The 17,215-nt window shown below is 40.9% G+C and overlaps 1 protein-coding gene across 5 annotated transcripts in view; it reads left to right on the top strand.

The window, feature by feature from the left end:
• The window catches only part of FGF14 (fibroblast growth factor 14), a 670,572-nt gene that overhangs the window by 103,124 nt on the left and 550,233 nt on the right, over positions 1-17,215 (top strand). The window contains exon 2 of one of the 5 annotated variants that reach the window (XM_023513112.1): positions 9,296-9,362. The exons of the other annotated variants lie outside the window; for them this stretch is intronic. Within the exon in view, the coding sequence (XP_023368880.1) occupies positions 9,344-9,362 (19 nt within the window). The 5' untranslated portion in view covers positions 9,296-9,343. The remainder of the gene's footprint in view (positions 1-9,295; positions 9,363-17,215) is intronic. 5 annotated transcript variants of the gene reach the window in all.

Raw genomic sequence — 17,215 nt, 5'->3', positions numbered from 1 at the left:
TGCCTTGAACGTCGAGAGGCCAGGAAGGCATGGCGGACTTTGAGCAAAGGAGTGGCGGGTTAGGATTTTCTTTTTCTAGGGATCACTCTGGCTCCTTGTTAGAATGGACAGCAGCGACCAGGGCTACAGTGAGACAGTCCTGATGTAGCCCAGCACGACTTGCTTGAGTGATGGTAGTTTTGGTGGATGTAGAAGAAAGAATTCAGCTGAATTCTGGATGTATGTGGAAAGCAGAGTTGACAGGGGACAAATATAACTCCAGATTTTGGGTCTGTGTGACTGGACAGACGGAGTTATTGCTTATTGATCTGGGGAAGTTTGTGAGAAGACATCTGGCAGTTAGGATCAAGAGTCTGAGTTCAGACATGCTAAGTTTGAGAAGCTTTTCAGAGACATCCAAACAGAGAGGGTGAGTAGACAGGTGGATTTCCAAACCTGGAATTGGGGAGATAGGGTCAGGGCCGGGTCCTTCCATTTGGGAGTCGTCAGTAATTGAATTCGCAGTTATAGTTGGGAAGCAGTGCAGATAGGAAAGAGTGTGGTCTGAGATATGCTAGTGGGGGCTGGGGGAGCGTGGAAAAAGCCTCTGCTGGGAGGGAGGACTTCTGATTCCTGAGGCCACATGCAAGAGTGTTTCAAGAAAGAGGAGAGATTAATTATATTACATGTTGCCGCTGATACCAGGTGAAATGTGACGGAGAATTAACCATTCGTACATCTCCAGCGTGATGAACTAGGCACTTCATTCAACGCTATGCAGAAAGTGATTAAATAATTTGAAAACTTTTTGAATTCTCCTTAAACTGGGAAGAAAGCAAATAATACTGGGGAAGAAAAGCTGCTATCATTGCTCTCGGATAAGCAGTGTGAGACAGGACCTGGGGTCCAGACGGAGGACATGGCCTTCTGGAAAAGTCTGGACACTGCAACCAAAATGAGGAAAAGAAAGACAACCTGTCTGGGCACAGACGTAGGGGTTGTGGGATGCAGTGGTGGGAACGCGCACCGGTCTCCTGGTGGCTCCTTTTTTCTTAGTGAAGGCAGAAGGAAAATCACTGGCTGAGAGTGAATGTATGTGTGTGTGTGTGTGTGTGTGTGTGTGTGTCTGTGTGTATAAATACTGGCATTCGAAAAGAAAGGAGGTATTAAATAACCTCCAGGAAATATCGTAAGATTGTTTTCCAGCACTAAAGGCCCACTTGAGGTGAGTAGTTATAGATTTTAAGGAAATGTGCGTGTTTTTCTCTATTTATGTTCCTCTGCACACAGGCAGGTGGGCAGTGGGTATGGCCCAGTATGTCCAAGGGGGACGTGGTGTGGGTGGGGCAGGACGAGAGGGCAGGAGGAGAAAGAGAAGGTGGGAAACCAAAGCCTTCTGCTTCTCCAGTTTACATCGACTAGAATCTGCCTCCTTTAGAATTCCTACTTGTCACTACCTCCCCCAAGTGCCTAAGAAGCCACATCTCATCCTTTGATGTTTCCAGTATACTCTGCTGGGTTTTTTTTCCCCAAACAAGGAATCTATAACTGTCACCTGAATGGTGTTCTCATATATTTCTTAGTCATTATGTATCAGTAACATTATGTGAAATTTTATTGAAAACACTCTTCAAAAAGTCAGCTCCATATAAATATGTATGAGGGAGGACTCTGTTCCAAACTGCTACTTTTGATTATAGATGTATCAGCAAGGCTGAGGTAAATTAAAGTTTTAACAGTGTGGTCAATTTTTTCAATTAAGTAGATGGAGGAAATTAAATATTTCAATAGAGAATTTGGCCTGACCTCTTTGATGTAACTGTTTACATTTTATCCAATTGGTCTAGTGCGTGCCAATTTTCCACTTTGTTTTGAGGAAAGCCTAGAAGATGAAAAGAAAAAAAAAAACCAGTCTTTTCTTTTAACAATAACTTCTCTATAGTGATTATCAATTTGAAACTTTGTTAGACGGGTGTGTGTGTGTGTATTTGCACACATGTTGGTAGGGAGTTGGCCTTATAGAAAAGTCTGCACATTTCAACAAAAATAATAAGAAAGAAGAAGAGAAGACAGACTATCTGGGCACAGATGCAGGGCTCGGGGATGTGGTGGAGAGCTGGGGGGGAGAACAGAGACTCTAGAAAAGGTTTGATCTAAGTTTGGTGATCTCTAAAACGTCCCCTGTGTGTCATTATGTGGAACATAAAAGACTAACAACTAAAGGAATTGTCTTGCAGTCTCATGATACACAAGTGCGCTCGATGACTATGGGCGATGTCCCTTCCTGTGCCGGGGACTGTAGGGGCTGGTCTGCAATACTTAAACAAATTTAAGACTGTTAACTTTCATGGTGTTTAAAGTCCAAAGTGTTGTAAATAAGAGTCATTATGGAGACTGGGCACACTTTGGTATCTGATTATAGGTGGGGGGGTTAGGGAGAGAGGGTTGTAGAAGATTATGTAGAAGTTTTGATCCTGAGTGACAGACAGGACAATGTTGACATTGACTTCATTAGAGAATACAAGAGGACTATAAAATCCAGGTAAAGATGCTTGTTAGACATTGAATAATTTGTTGAAGGGTACACATAGAGACTTCTCTGGAAACATCCAGCAGGGATTAGGTGAGATTATGAAGCAAAGGTAACATTCAGTTTGAGAAGAAGACAAAAAGTATATATGGTGATGCTGTAGTTTCAGGTGGAGCCAAGGGACGATTTGAAGAAGTGACAAGAAGGTTGGTGGGAGAGGAGTTATGAGCTGGCTTCTAAAGAGAATTATGCTCCTTGTTACTAATTTGCAAAGCAATCAATGCTGGTATATTTGATGTATGTAGGTGATTCTAATTTTTGAATATGAGGTTTATATTTTCTTCATGCAGCAGATTCGAAAATCTACGGATTGTAGAAGAAAACAAAAGTATATTCTAAAACTGTGATTTCAGGGGTAGAACAGGTAGCTTCCACAAAGATCAGTTAAATAAAATTTAATTTCAAACACATGAAAGATGAAATGTGGGTGGCTCCTGTGGCTCAAAGGGGTAGGGCGCTGGCCCCATATGCCAGAGGTGGTGGGTTCAAACCCAGCACCAGCCAAAAAAAAAAAAAAAAGATGAAATGCATTTGTAAGCAGAAATTTTATTTTTTAGGGATAAGATTAGCAGTCTTCAAAAGGTTCAATTCCATTTTTTGCGTAGTTTGTTTATTCACTTTTCGCTCTGATTTCCTGCAATATTACCGGGGAATACTCTCACATTGTGTGTTATCCAAGTTGATGTTGATCTTGATCTCCCTAGGGCCTAGGAATTTCTCTGGCATTGCTCTACTCATCCTGTTTGCATCTTTCCTCATGTTGTACTTTAGTTTCAAGGTTAATGCTTGGAGGAAGCAAAGAACGGGGAAGAAACAAAAACACTTTGGTGCCCCAAGACTTCCCTTCCTGGGGCCTCCCCCTTCACTCTGCCACCGTCTTTCTTTCTCCCTCCACCTCCTACCAACCCTGGGAGAGGAGCAGGTGGGAACCGGGACGGCCCTGGTGCTTCTTTTCCTCTGTGATTTTTCTTTTGATCTGTTGCCCACTTGTCAGCCAACATCTCTGACTAAGGCACACCCGTAATGGAAATGTAGGAGGTCCAGCCCGACCTATGTGCAGGCTGCAATTCTTCTAACCTTTCAATGTGCACAGTGCTTACTCCCAAGGAGCACAGACTTTGGATTCTTTGTACCATTTTAGATTCCTGAGGGATAGTTAACATCCATTTTGACTCCCCTGGATTTGTTTCTCAAGTATATTTTTATAAGTGCCCTATTTTAAAAATTGCTTGTCAAAAGCATATTTCAGACTAAGCCACCCTAATTTTTTTTATTATGCCATGTTATTTTTATTGAATTAAAAAAGAAATATTTTTTTTTACATATACATGTGTTTATTAGGTTTCCACTTTTTGCCTTCAGAAAATTAAAAAGGCTTAAAATTTAATAACAATAACAATGTTTAAGATGAGGACTAGAAACAAAAACCTTCTAAAAAAAAGAATGAAGATAAATACATTCAGAAAAGAAATCAGATGATTACTGCATCGAAATATTAAGCAATAATAATAATTTAACAATGCAAAGAAAGTAACATTTACATTGTCAAATAAGAGTATGTCTATGATAGACTGCATTGACTCTGAGGTTCAGTATGGAGTCATCAGTTAACTTCTTCTTTTTTTTTTTTCCAAGGTCTCAAAAAATAGACAACTAATATTTATAAATAAAAGTAAAAGATAATTTTAAAAAACAGATCATGCCAAATCTTATAGACAATAGAAAAAGAAGAAATACTTCAAAATCATTCTACATAGTCTGGATACACCTGATATTAAAATTGGAGGAAATATATTATTGTAAAGGGGAAATTATAAACATATTTCACTTATAAATGAGGATGCAATATCCTAAAAAACATATTAACAAGTTAAATTAAAAATTAATGTTTAAATAATGTACTTTGGTCAAAATTAAATCCAATTTATGTAAGAATTTGTCACTATTTTCTTCTCTTTTCTTTCTTTTTTTTTCTTCTTTTCCTTTTCCTCACCCCCTCCCTCCTTCTCTGTCTGGTTTCCCCTTCCTCTATGCCCCACTGTGTCATTAATTGTCATTAATTGTCCTCATATCAAAGTTGAATACATAGGATTCATACAATGTATTCATACTATTAGGGTCAGCCACCATAATTTTTAAGGAGCATTTTTTTTCTAGTAAACAACTGAATTTGTAAACAAACAATTTCATTAACTGTATCCTTAAACTAGGAATGTCCAACCTTTTTTCTTCTCTGCTGCACTTTGGAAGAGTTGTTTGGGTCACACATTAAACATACAAACACTAACGAAAGCTGATTAGTCACAAAAACATTCATGCTTATACAGACACCTTTTGTGATATCTGGCACTGCAGATAAGCAAAAAAAGTCCTCGTAATATCAGCATGCAGACACCACTGCCGTACAGCATCTTTCTGTTTAGAAAACTCTAAAAGCTTGGAACTATTCAACTTTGATTATAAGGAGTTTTCCACCAATGTAGAAAGAAACAGCACCGTAGCCATCACTGAGAAAGACAGATTCTGTTGGGGAAGGTAAAATCTGACTTAGTGATTTGCTTTCAGAGTAAAATAAGAAGATTCCCATTGAGTGGCATCTGTTTGGTGTAGCATTTACTACCTGGAAGCAGAGAGAGAAGCTTGTCACATTATTCACTTCTCATCTTCACTCCTACTTAGAGTTCTTAGCAAATAGAGTCACTTAATTTTGAAGAAATGATGTTGTTCTCTCAGACTTTGCATTTAAAAAAGAAAAGACCGTTTCCGAGCTCTTTTGTTCTTGGGGATTTCTTCTCTCTGGCTTTCACATGACACTTTGCACTGTTCATCCGAAAAAACCACTTGAACTAATTTGCTTCTTACAAGCAGCGCAGTCTAATTAGGCAATCACCCTTGTGTCTGGAGTCCACCAGGGAAAGGGAGTGACAGAATTGCACAATGAGTTCATTATAAAATAGCACAAAATAAAGACTTGAACTTACTAAATACAGACGGCAAAAATCAAAGTGTGAAATATTAACATGTGAAAGATGAAACTAACAATCGCCTTTAGTAGAATGTCTTGGTCAGTCAATTGAGCATAATTGAAAAGATAACAAAAAAGAAAGTTAAACAGGGCAAATATTAAAAATGATACACACACGCTGTAACATTCTGTTTTATATTAGCTACCAACATAAACATTCACTCACAGTCCTCTGAGGTAGCTTTGCCGTCTGTTCCTTGGTGATGGTTGAACTGATTTGAGTTCTTCCAGAAATCATATGCATGGTCTGTGATTTCTAATTTTGGTGTCTTTAAGTGGAACAGAACTTAAAGGACATAAGCAAGCTGAGGGCAGAATCTTTTCTGATTTTCATGACGTTTTCTTCCCATCTTTGATGGCACAAGAACACACATATTCACATAAATATTTCTAGCTTTTTGCCCTTAGTAGGTTTTTCCAAATCATCCAGTCTATTTTTCATAGAAATAACTCTCTCATTTGCAATTCTACTTGTGATTTCAAAAATAATTAAATGAAATAATTAAAATAACAAATACAACTTGTATAAACAAGATTGGGGCTCTCTCTCTCTCTCTCTCTTTTTTTTAGAGACAGAGTATTACTTTGTCTCCCTCAGTAGAGTGCTGTGGTGTCACAGCTCACAGCAACCTCCAGCTCTTGGGCTTAGGTGATTCTCTTGCCTCAGCCTCCCACGTAGAAGACTGGGGTATTCTTGTACGACTAGAACTCTACTGGTAGACAGTCCATGAGAGCATTGTGGTCAGATTCCCATGGGCACTGTCACATTGCTCTGTAAAAGAGAAGAAATGAAAAAAAAGTTTCAGGTATGTGAATTATTCTGATACATAGAAATCAGTAAAACAGAGGGATGACTTATTTTTAATAAACCTTTTATTTCAGAAGAGTTTAAGACATGCAGAAAGGTTGCAGAGATGGTACAGAGCGTTCCCATTAGACCCACATCCAGTTTTCTCTGACTTAGCATCTTACATAAGTATGAATGAATAGTGATACATCGTAGCTAACTAAAGCCCATCATTTATGAGGGTTTCACTGGCTTTTCCCCAGTGTCCTTTTCCAGTCTGAGGATCTTATAGAAGATACCAGGCTACTGTGCTACATTTAGTTGTCTGTCTTTTTAGGGCCCTCTAGACTGAGAAAAGTTTGCAAACATTCCTTATTTTTGATGGCCTTGACATTTTGAAGAGTACTGGGCAAGTATTTTACAAGATGTTCCTTAATTTGGGTTTGTCAGAAGTTTTCTTTCTTGTTTAGACTGGGATTATGGGTTTTGGGGTTTGGGGGGAGGAAAATTCCAGAGATAAAGAGCCATTCTTATCACATCGCATCAAGGGTACCCACCAATACCATTAAATGACTCATCACTGTTGATGTTGACTTTGATCATCTGGCTGGGGTGGTAGTTATGTTTTATACTGTAAAGTTACTCTAATTTTTTATTGCTGTTGCTTAAATGATTCTGGTGGGAAGGCTACGGACAGGAGAACTTTAGGGGTGGGCACAGTGGCTCATGCCTATAATCCTGACACTTGGGGAGGCTGAGGTGGGTGAGAGGAATGCTGGAGGCCAAGAGTTCAAGGCTAGCCTGGGGAATATATCAAGACCCCAATTTTACAAAAAGTGAAGAATAAAATTAGCCAAGTGAGGTGGCATGTGACTGTAGTTGCAGCTACAGGAGGCTGAGGCAGAAGGATCAGTTAAGCCAAGGAGCTGGTGGCTGCAGGGAGCTATGATCACAACTCTGTGCTCCACCTGGGTGACAAATGAGACCCTGTCTCTAAAAAAGAAAAAATAAAAAGACAGACAGAGAGAGAACTTTTGTTGTATTTGTGTGATTTTTATACTATGATGGTTTATTACACTGAAATGGAAGTACGCAAATTCTTTAGCCAAGCTTGCTCTATGGTAGGACTCAGCGGTCCAGCCTCTGTATGAGGACTTCCTGAATGTCTATAAGGTACAGTTAGTGCCATCTCAGCACTGCTACGAGATTCCCGTTTCCCTGTGTTGTTTCCTGTTTCTCAAGTGATTGTATCTAATGGAATGAGAGACAGGCAACAAAGCTATCTTTTGGGCAGTGGTTGGGAAGGAAGAATAAAGTACTGTGTAGTAGGACCAGGCTTCTGCAGTTGTGCGGGTCAGGATTTCAAGCTCAAGACTAGACATGACATTGCTTGGTTCAGTTTCATTTGAATCTGTGCTGAGCATTTTGATGGCAATTTGAAATTGTCCTTCCTACTCTTGAGTGCACGTAGCGAAAATGGACTTGATAATTTCCTTGCGGTACATCAGTGGGTGGCCCAGCCCGTCGTTCTGATGGGCAGACCTACGTCTTCCATGGGAAAGATGGAAAGCGATTCCAACGTGGTGCAGAGAGGGGTTTTGTGCACTCAGCTGCAAATTGCAAGGACTCATAATCTCATACTTCACAGAAGAAGTTGCACAAAACCTCAGAAACAATCTTTTAATAAAGAGCCAGACTCCTACACTATGCCAATCTATTGGAAAACATTTTAATATAGAACACAAAGAGATCTCTAAAACTCAGAGGCCATCTGTTGCCTTTGTGGGCCTGGGAGACATGAAGAGGATGTCACACCAACTTCCTTTTACCCAAATTTCCGTGAAGGGGATGTAAAAACTTTTCATTTTAGAGTAGAAAGTCACTCACCTTACTTACATAACGAAGTTTTCTGACCCTCCGAAAGGAATATAGAATCAGCAGTCCTGACCGTCTCAACTTCATCAACACGAAAGGAAGACTGAGGCCATGCTGCTGTTCCTTCTCTTCTGCAGTCCACAAGGGTTTCATTTTTCAACTCCACGTTGGGTGCACAGGGAACCCAGGTGTGTATTTCCTCAGTTTCTACTCATGCGGCCTCCGTGTGAGCTTGACCTGGAGCTGCTGAGTGATGTAAATATCTTGCTGCCAATTCAGACGTCACTTTAGCACTTCTGTGTCATTGTCCTGGTTCTCTGCCCATTGTTGAGGCCTTGGCTTCCACGGACAGGGCTGTATGGAGTGAAGTGTTCTGAGGAGAAGCAACGTGGTGCTGTGATCACACCTTTGTGGGGGGATCCTGAGACTCGGCATTTTGTTTCTGTCCAGCACTTCTATTCCTTGACCCCCCAAGCAAGACTCTCACCTTTGATTCTCAGTGTCCTGACGGAGAACAAGGAGACAATCAGGATTGCCTTGCCTGCCTTTAGGAAGGTGATTTTAGGATCCAAGGTGTAATAACTGTGCCTTATAAAGTCATTATAAACCATGCAATACTGTACAAGTCAAAGGAAAAGAGAAAATTTAAGGCTGCCAAGGGGCGAGTAAAAGTCTACCGTAAAAGGAACCCTTTTCATCTACACCAATTGCTGGTGGGTGTCATGGTGAGTGGTGGGGTGAAATCTGCCCCTTTCAGAACAGTGGATGAGAGGGACAGAGAAGAAAAGGAATTGGTAGATGCTTTGAGAACATGTCTGTTTCCCAGCGTAGGTTACAAATCCACTTCCCGGCATCTGAATCCATTTTCTCATTGACTTGAATACTTTAGTTGTACTAGACCATTCACAGATTTGTGTCATAAGATTTTGACTAACGAAGCCACTTGTGTTATGATTGCATAAAAACTGCCATGTTACGCTTGTTCATAGCGTTTGCCTGGTGTTGTGGGTAAGGGTTTATTTATGTTTTCATATTTCAGGGTTCAGGTTTCTACTTCCACTCTTCCATCCCTGAATGCTGATGAAAAATGGCTGTACCTACGACAGGTTGCCTGATTTTTTTCCCCCTCTGTGCACTCAATTTGTGTATTATTGTATCATATGACATTTTGAATCAAGTGCTCCTGGTACCAAGCTGCTATCAGCAGCTGATGCCAAAAATATTCATTATAACACTTCTCAGCATGCAAGGGAGAGCGTTTCAAATCACAGAGACAGAATTTCCAGCCATTGTTCTTTTCTTTTTTGCTTATTATACAGCAAAAAGGATGCGACACAAAAGGGGATTTATTAGAAAATAATGTTTCAGTAAAATGTTGTAAGACACGAGGTTCCTTGTTTGTAAAGGTCGCATGAAATCCAGTCCTGCGTTAAAGGCACCGTCTCAGAGGCTTCCTTCCCCCTCTTTTCTCTTTCTCCCAGTGTTTTTCAAGTGCCATCTTTGTTCAGTGTTGATTACATTAAAATGCAAACTATTGACACACATCTGGAAGTAAGAAATACCTTGGACAGGGCACCAGCCTGCATTTGCTTCATAGAACAAATGCCCTGCCCCCAGCAGCAACAAGAACAGAAGTATTTATTCCCTAAGGGGAAACCATTACAAAAATCCAATTGAATAAGTAAGGTTGGTCATTTTCTAATATGGATGGTGCTGAGCCTGCAACTATAGGCCAATCTCATTTGAATTAATTCATTTTGCAAAGTGAATGCTGACACTTGGATGCCAACTGACAGGATGCCAGGAAAAGGCATGGCGGAGGAGAGGAGCCTTTGGAGTCAGGCAATTTCGAATGCCTGACCTCTGGCTTTCACCATCATTTCTGGGGGAAGAAGCTAGGAGCCTGCTGGTTGGGAGGGAGAAGCAGGGCACACACCTGAGACAGACAGTGGGGCTGGGGAGAAGGCAGCTCAATTGGCTGATTTTTTTGCTGCAGCTTGAAAAACTGGGGGTTAATAATGTTGCTTCACTGATTTGGAGAGACTTGGAGCAAAAGGCTGGAGTTGGGCAAACATGGGTTTCATTTCTGCTTTGTGAAGACCTTCTAAGGGCTCTTTAAATCCGTGGTTCCTGCACGAAGTGCTGTGACCTCAGTCTAACAGAGCCCAAGGTCACGTGTGCCAATTAAGAAGAAATCAGAACCACTACCGTGGCCCACTGTGTTCAAAAGAGATGCCAATGTCACCCTCTAACTCTCATTGCCGTCCGGCAGACACTTCACCTGCCCTGCTATTTATTCTGTGGGTTGGCTCTGTATTTTTAAACATGCTTTCGTGTAGAGATGTTCCCCAGCCTGCTGGATCTTAGGCCCATTGTTGTAGACAAAATGGTTTATTTTGTCTGGTATATAATATTTTGCTAACTTTTGACTTAGAAATCATAAAAGCTTACCAAAACCTTAAAGGAAAAGTGAAGAATTTCATGTATAGTAAGCCCTTAGTAGGTAGGTTCCAATACTGTAGCAAATACTTCATACATGAGAGTTCAGAACCAGCCCATGTCCCTGTCTATGTCCTTTAAAAATGTAATTACCTCATCATGTCTGTGGATACTGTTTAAGATACTGCTTGCACATTTTCCTTTTCCACTGAAATTCTAGGAATAATATCCTAAAAAAATTACCCTCAAGAACAATGCATTAAAATCTGCTTTGAAAACAGTTTGCAATCGTCCATTTTAATTTCTAGGGGAAATTAATATGGACGTTAGGAAGAGTTTGGCAGTTAGAATTTGACCTTTTCTAAACCCTGTTCTGTTTTTGTCAATTCAGTTAAATTCTTAAACTGTCCATCAAAGTGGTTCCATGGTAATAGTGTCTGACCATCAACGAGGCCTACCCAGAAGGTATTAAGCAGAACCCGGTCCATAACCAGAGCTTTTTTTTTGTTGCAAAAAGGGGCTTATTCCTTGTCTTTGGCGAACATAACTTGCTTGGGAAACTTGTATCTTACTCGGGAAACTTGTATCTTTCTCGGGAAACTTGTATCTTGCTCTTGTTCTGTAAACGTATCTTTCTCTTCTTCCATAAACTTGGTTTCACCTTTGCTAAATAAATAAAAGAGTAAATAAATACACGAAAGGCAGCCCTTTTCTTAGCAATGACAAGGCCCCCAGTGCACAGGTGGTCTCCAGTGGAATGGCTGCATGCCGTTTTCAAACATCTATCAGAGAGTTTGGGGACGGTAAAAGACACAAGAATAGCAAGGCTAGTTTAGTACTGGGCACAGATTGATGTGAAATAATTAAAAGCAAACCAGAAAAACAGACTTGTGCTGGCCCTGGTCGGCTGGTCATTCTGTAGCAGCTGGGATTGGGCAAAGGGTGAGTCCAGGCCACAGACGCGGCCGGTGAGTCCCGAGACTGCGGGGTCAGCGTGACCGTGCGGCTCACCGCGGCCCCTCGCAGCCCCTGCTCCGCTACCCCCTGCCAGGGTTTCTGCCCAGCAGAGGCCGAGCCGGGCCTCAGCGGGCAGGCGGGACGGAAGGCCGGCAACCGGAGCGGCGGGCCAGGCAGGGCAGGCACCTTGCCCGCGCTGAAGTCCGGCGGGGGCGCGGGAGCTGCTGGGCTCGGAGCTCTCTCTGTGGCCAGCCTCATTCCTCGGCTGCCATTTCACCCAGTACAGCAGGGGGGCACGTGAGGCTTCCCAGCGTGGTGGCCGGCGGCTTTCTGGATCTATAAAGTTTTATTGATCACTCGGTTTCACCTTGTGTAGTTGTTTATTTCCTTTGGTGGGTAGGGAACGTGTACTCGACTCCGGGAAGAGAGGAGCTGCATTAGGCTCCCCTCGCACCGCCGAGCAGGCTCCTCCCCACGGTTTCCCAGCCTGCTAGCAAGTCCCTCGTCTGCATCTCTCTGCCTTCTCCTGGAGGGCTAAGTACAGGTGCTGGGCTCTCGAGGCAGAACCCAGCCTCGGGTCTAAAATGCCCAGGGTGGTCTTTGTAAAGAAGAAAATGCCTACTTTTGACTTATAAATGATGGTTCCCACAGGAATGTAGATGATTTATAAGGTTATTTCGAGTTAGTTGGCAGTTAAATAAGTATTACATTCTGTAACTGAAAAGCCTGAAAATCTGTATCAATCGTGCTTTTTAGCAAAGTGCAACAGTCGGGCACAAGAAAATATGCAGCTTCCCTCCTGCAAAATACTGTCGCTCAATTTTAATGCTTTTTGTTTTGTTGTTTTTCTTTTTACACAAAAGTGATGCAAAGAGGAAAAGAATAACATTGTTTTTCCACATGCTGCTGGTTATATAATTTATATTTGATTCTAAAACATATGCATGAATCCATAGCATAGGTCTTGCAAACACGGGGTTGTTCTCTGTTGCAGATGTCGTTCTGAGGCCACGGTAGCTGTGACAGGGGTCAGTGATAAAAGCATAGGGTGGAAATGACTATATGACTTAAAGGAAAGACTGTGGAGTGACAAGACAGTAAAACTGCCCTGGCAGGGGTGATGGCTGTGGCCGCATGCAAGGCTGTCGCTCAGGCTTGTACTCTATCACTCACTCCGGACCAAAGCTGAAAACCACAGCCAAGCTTGCACCTGCAGAGGGATACGATGCTATATTGAGGGCTGGGCTCAGGCGCAGCACTAGAATTTAGTGGAAAAATTGATAGTTGGCACGAGATTGAAGTAGATCAGGTCCAGAGGGCCCGAGATATGCTCCCCTCAACCTAAGTGGTGGTTGACAATTACACGCAGAGGCCACACTGGGAAGGCAGCAGCAGTGATTAGCAGTGTGCTGTGTGGCTTGCTACCATTTGTCCCTGTCTGCTCAGGCTGCTATAAAAGAAACACCATGAAGTGGATTTATTTCTTCATGGTTATACCATGAAGAAATTTATTCCTCGGTTCTGGAGGCTGGGAGGTCTGAGATGAAGGCACCAGCTGGGTGCCTGGTGAGGGCACCTTTCCGGCTTTGTACGAGGGGATCCTCACAAGGGGAGAGTTCTGAGGCAGCTCCGTAGGGTTTTCTTTATAAAGGCACTAGTTTCATTTGGGGCTCCACCTGCAGGACCTAATCTTTGCCTAAAGGTCCCACCTCCTAGTACCGTCACTCTGGAGATTAGGATGTCAATATACACATTTTCGGGGGGCAGAAGTACTCAGTCCATGACACCATATAGCTTAACTGAAATGAGATTTCCGTTGACAAATAGGTCACTTTCTAAATATCCTGAACTTAACAAAAATAACTTACATCTTTAAGGCTAATGCATTTTAACTTTACTGGAGGCTTAGAGAAAGGGAGAAAGTATCAATAAATTTACTGGCACATACATAAGGCGACCCTGACATTAAGAGGACTGTAAGTTATTTAGCAGCGATTCCTCCCACAGACATGCGCAGAGGACCCACGGTGTACGGTGCCTGATGTAAGGCCTGAACCTGTGGCAACAAATGAAAGAGGACACAGAATCTGCTCTCCTGAGGTTTAAAGTCAGATGCAACGCTCTCCCCCACCTGTCTTTGTGTAGCCCACAAGCTAAGATAGAAAGAAACATAAGAATAGTATTTTGTTTTGTTTTAGATAAGTAGAAGTTAGAAAATAAGAAGTTGACTGATCAAAGTATTCTCTAATAGACATACTTCTATCCGACAATGTGAATGCTACTTTCTTTGCATTATTACTATTATTATTGCTTAATAAAAATAATATTTTGTGTTACATGAACAATCATATGAATTTAATTTAGATATATTGACATTGAAATAAAATTTTAATGGAACGTAGCCATGCTCATTCTTTTAAGTATTGCCAAAGGCTGTTTTCATGTTACAATGTCCAACTTGAGTGGTTACATCAGAGAGCTCTTTAAGGCTAACCTGTTTCATTGTAGCCCTTTACCAAAGAGTTTATCAAAGGGTTTTCTAATGGGTTACAAAGATATTTATCATATTATCACACCCTTAAAATCAAGCATGGGGGAAAGACCGGGCAGGACTGGTGTGTAAATCTATGAATGTGTATGACGAGGCAAGCTGGTACTCCCTAATGTGAAAACCTTCATCACTTTTTGTTTAATTCTTTCCAGGGCTCACAAGAGACCACACTCAAGAAATGAGGAACAGATTGTAATTAGTAACGTCATTCTAGTAATCCTAATTGTTGAGGACTTTCTAACTGAACTGCTTTGGTATTGAAGGTTCTGTAAGGCAAAGAGGCAAGAAATCAGTTTATGATACCTCATAAGGCCCAGGCCTTCACCAAGTGCTTCCTAACCTTGGCACTTAAGTGGTATAGCACTTGGGAAAAAAAAAAAAGACACATAGGTATAGAGAAAAATGTTGCATACAAACTTTTAAAATGGGAAAAGACATCACCTGTAGAGATATGTGAAAGGTCGATGACATATTTTACTCCATAAGTATGCAAAAAGTATTTTTGTGTGTATCATGAAAGGACTACTTAAAATGTATGAGCATAATATTTTCCTTCTAAGACATCCAAAGTACTTGTTTTAATTCTCTGAATATTATTATGTAATAGTAAAAAAAAAATAGCTTAATATCTTCATCTGCCTTTAGAATTAATGCAAAGCCAGATCTTTGAACCCCTTTTCCTGTTAATTATTGAGACCACGGCTGTCCACTGAATCGTGGCTGGTCATTTCCATGTGTTTGCAGGAGGCTTTGGTCTGCAGGATTACATAAACAGAACTACTTGTTAGTCTTTTCTGATCATGACAAAGAAATGAAAAAGCTAGAAAAGATAAAATCATTGTTTCAAAGTGGCACTGATGTGAAATAAAATGTCAGGGTAACGTAAAGGAGCCTTTGAATTTTTAGATTCCTAGACAGTTTCAACTTCAAAGACTATTGTCTGGCGCAGATGCTTTTATCATCCATCCTCAGAAGATTTTAGTTCATTTGTGTGGCTTCAAAAGAGTCTTGTTTATTTATTGATCAAACAGTTGTTGAGTGCCTACTGTGTGCTAAGCACCACATTTTATGCTTGGAATAACAAGAGGAGGGTTTCTAATGTGCTCAAGTGGTAGGAAGACAAAGGTAAAGTGGTGGACTCAGGCAGTCAAAGAAGGATCCAGACGGGACAGGTCTGTCATAAAGAGGGGTGTTTAATAGGGAAGTGCATGGAGCAATATGTATAACAATAATAGTTTTATGTCTTTCATTTTAAAAATTTCATTTGATACATTGCATCTTCTTCATTGCATCTTTTTAGGCTATTCATGTTAAAAGCAAGAACAGTTTAGAAATGAAACATTCAGGTAGGAGGTGGCTCAGACCTGTAATCCTAGAACTCTGGGAGGCCAAGGTGAGAGGATTCCTTGAGCCCAGGAGTTAGAGACCAGCCTGACCAAGAACAAGACCTCATCTCTACTAAAAATAGAAAACTAGCTGGGCATCCTGTTGGCCTGGTGGTAGTCCAGAAGCACGAGGATCGCTTAAACCCAGGAATTGGAGGCTGCTATGAGCAAGGTTAACACCACTGTACTCTAGCCTGGGCAACAGAGTAAGACTCTTTATCAATTAAAAAAAATTAAAAAAAAAATTAAACACTCTGTATTAGAAATGTGATAAACTAAGTTATTTTCTCACAGTGAAGATATAAGTTATGTGACCTGCCCTAGTGTTTTGATCTAAAATTTAAGTAAAATACAAGTTTAAACATTTTGAGGAAGAGAAGGAAAAAAAAAGTCATGGCATTAATACAAATGTTTTCACAAAGAATTACCCACCAAATTGCATGCCTACCTTTTAAGCAGTTCCTATTAGACAGATATATTAATAGTGATTATATCCAAATAGTGTCATAAACTAAGGTGACTCTGATATCTCAGCTCAAATCATATTTAATTTCATACTCTTGGCATAACACCAGACATAGTACCTGCAAACATGCTGTACAATATTTATAGAAAGGTCACAGCAAAACCCAAATCCATCTATGCAACGGAATGTGTCCTGGAGTTAGTGGTCCTCTTCCTAATTGTTATCACTACTAAAACTCGGATTTTACAACTATTGTCCACTATATGTGAGAGATAGAGAAGACTGACCAGGGATGAGTTCTGTCCTCACCAGACCTGAGAGAAGAAAGAAGAGTTTTCCTTCTTCAAGAGTGAATCCTAGGGATTGTGCGGCTTCTGTAGAGTTACAGAAAGTGCCTTAGACGCATATTATTCAATATTATTTATTTTAAATAACAAGTACTAGATTAGGCTTATGATTTTTTTGTTATAATACTACAAACAATTTCTCAACATTGATGTAATTCATTAATCGATAAAGATATATTGAACAATTTTTTGTACACTACAAATACGGGGCTAATGGAAAAAGTAGCATAACACATAAATTATGACCTTCATTGCTACATTCACTTAGCAAGTCTCCATTAGGCAATTTGTATAAGCAAAACACCATGAGGTGCATTGTGAGGGGTAAAATTAATACTGTGTGGTCGTTGGCCTCAGAGAATTCCCAGATGCAGAAAAACAAAAACACTTCAATGAAATATGTGTCAGAGTCACATATACAGATGATAAATACTGCAGCTATTTAAGTCATTAAGAGGAAAGGAGTTTCTTTGGAAGAGGTGGAACTTGATCAATTCCTATGTGGTGGACAAGTTGTGGGCAAGGGGAGATTTCATTCAAGGGAGGGCAGATTGGTGTGGGCCAGGGGTCTGGAGAGAATGCAGGAAGGAAGGGAAGGGTGGTGTTGATTAGTGAGCATTCACAATGCATGCGGGAGAGACGGTGTGGACACAGCTGGGAGCACATGCAGTGATCGCTGGGGAACCCTAATCCTGTAAATTATTGACAAAACATCCGTTGATGAGCTTGCTTACCTCTATCTATAAAGTGGGAGCCTGTCTTAAACAACAAGACCCATTTTATGCTCAGAGGATGCTTTAGGAGGCCAAGACCA

The sequence above is a fragment of the Otolemur garnettii genome, unplaced genomic scaffold (assembly GCF_000181295.1).
Source record: "Otolemur garnettii isolate 467f Iridium unplaced genomic scaffold, OtoGar3 scaffold00034, whole genome shotgun sequence".
NCBI classification, from domain to species: Eukaryota; Metazoa; Chordata; class Mammalia; order Primates; family Galagidae; genus Otolemur; species Otolemur garnettii.
This window is presented reverse-complemented; position numbering and strand designations above follow the sequence as displayed.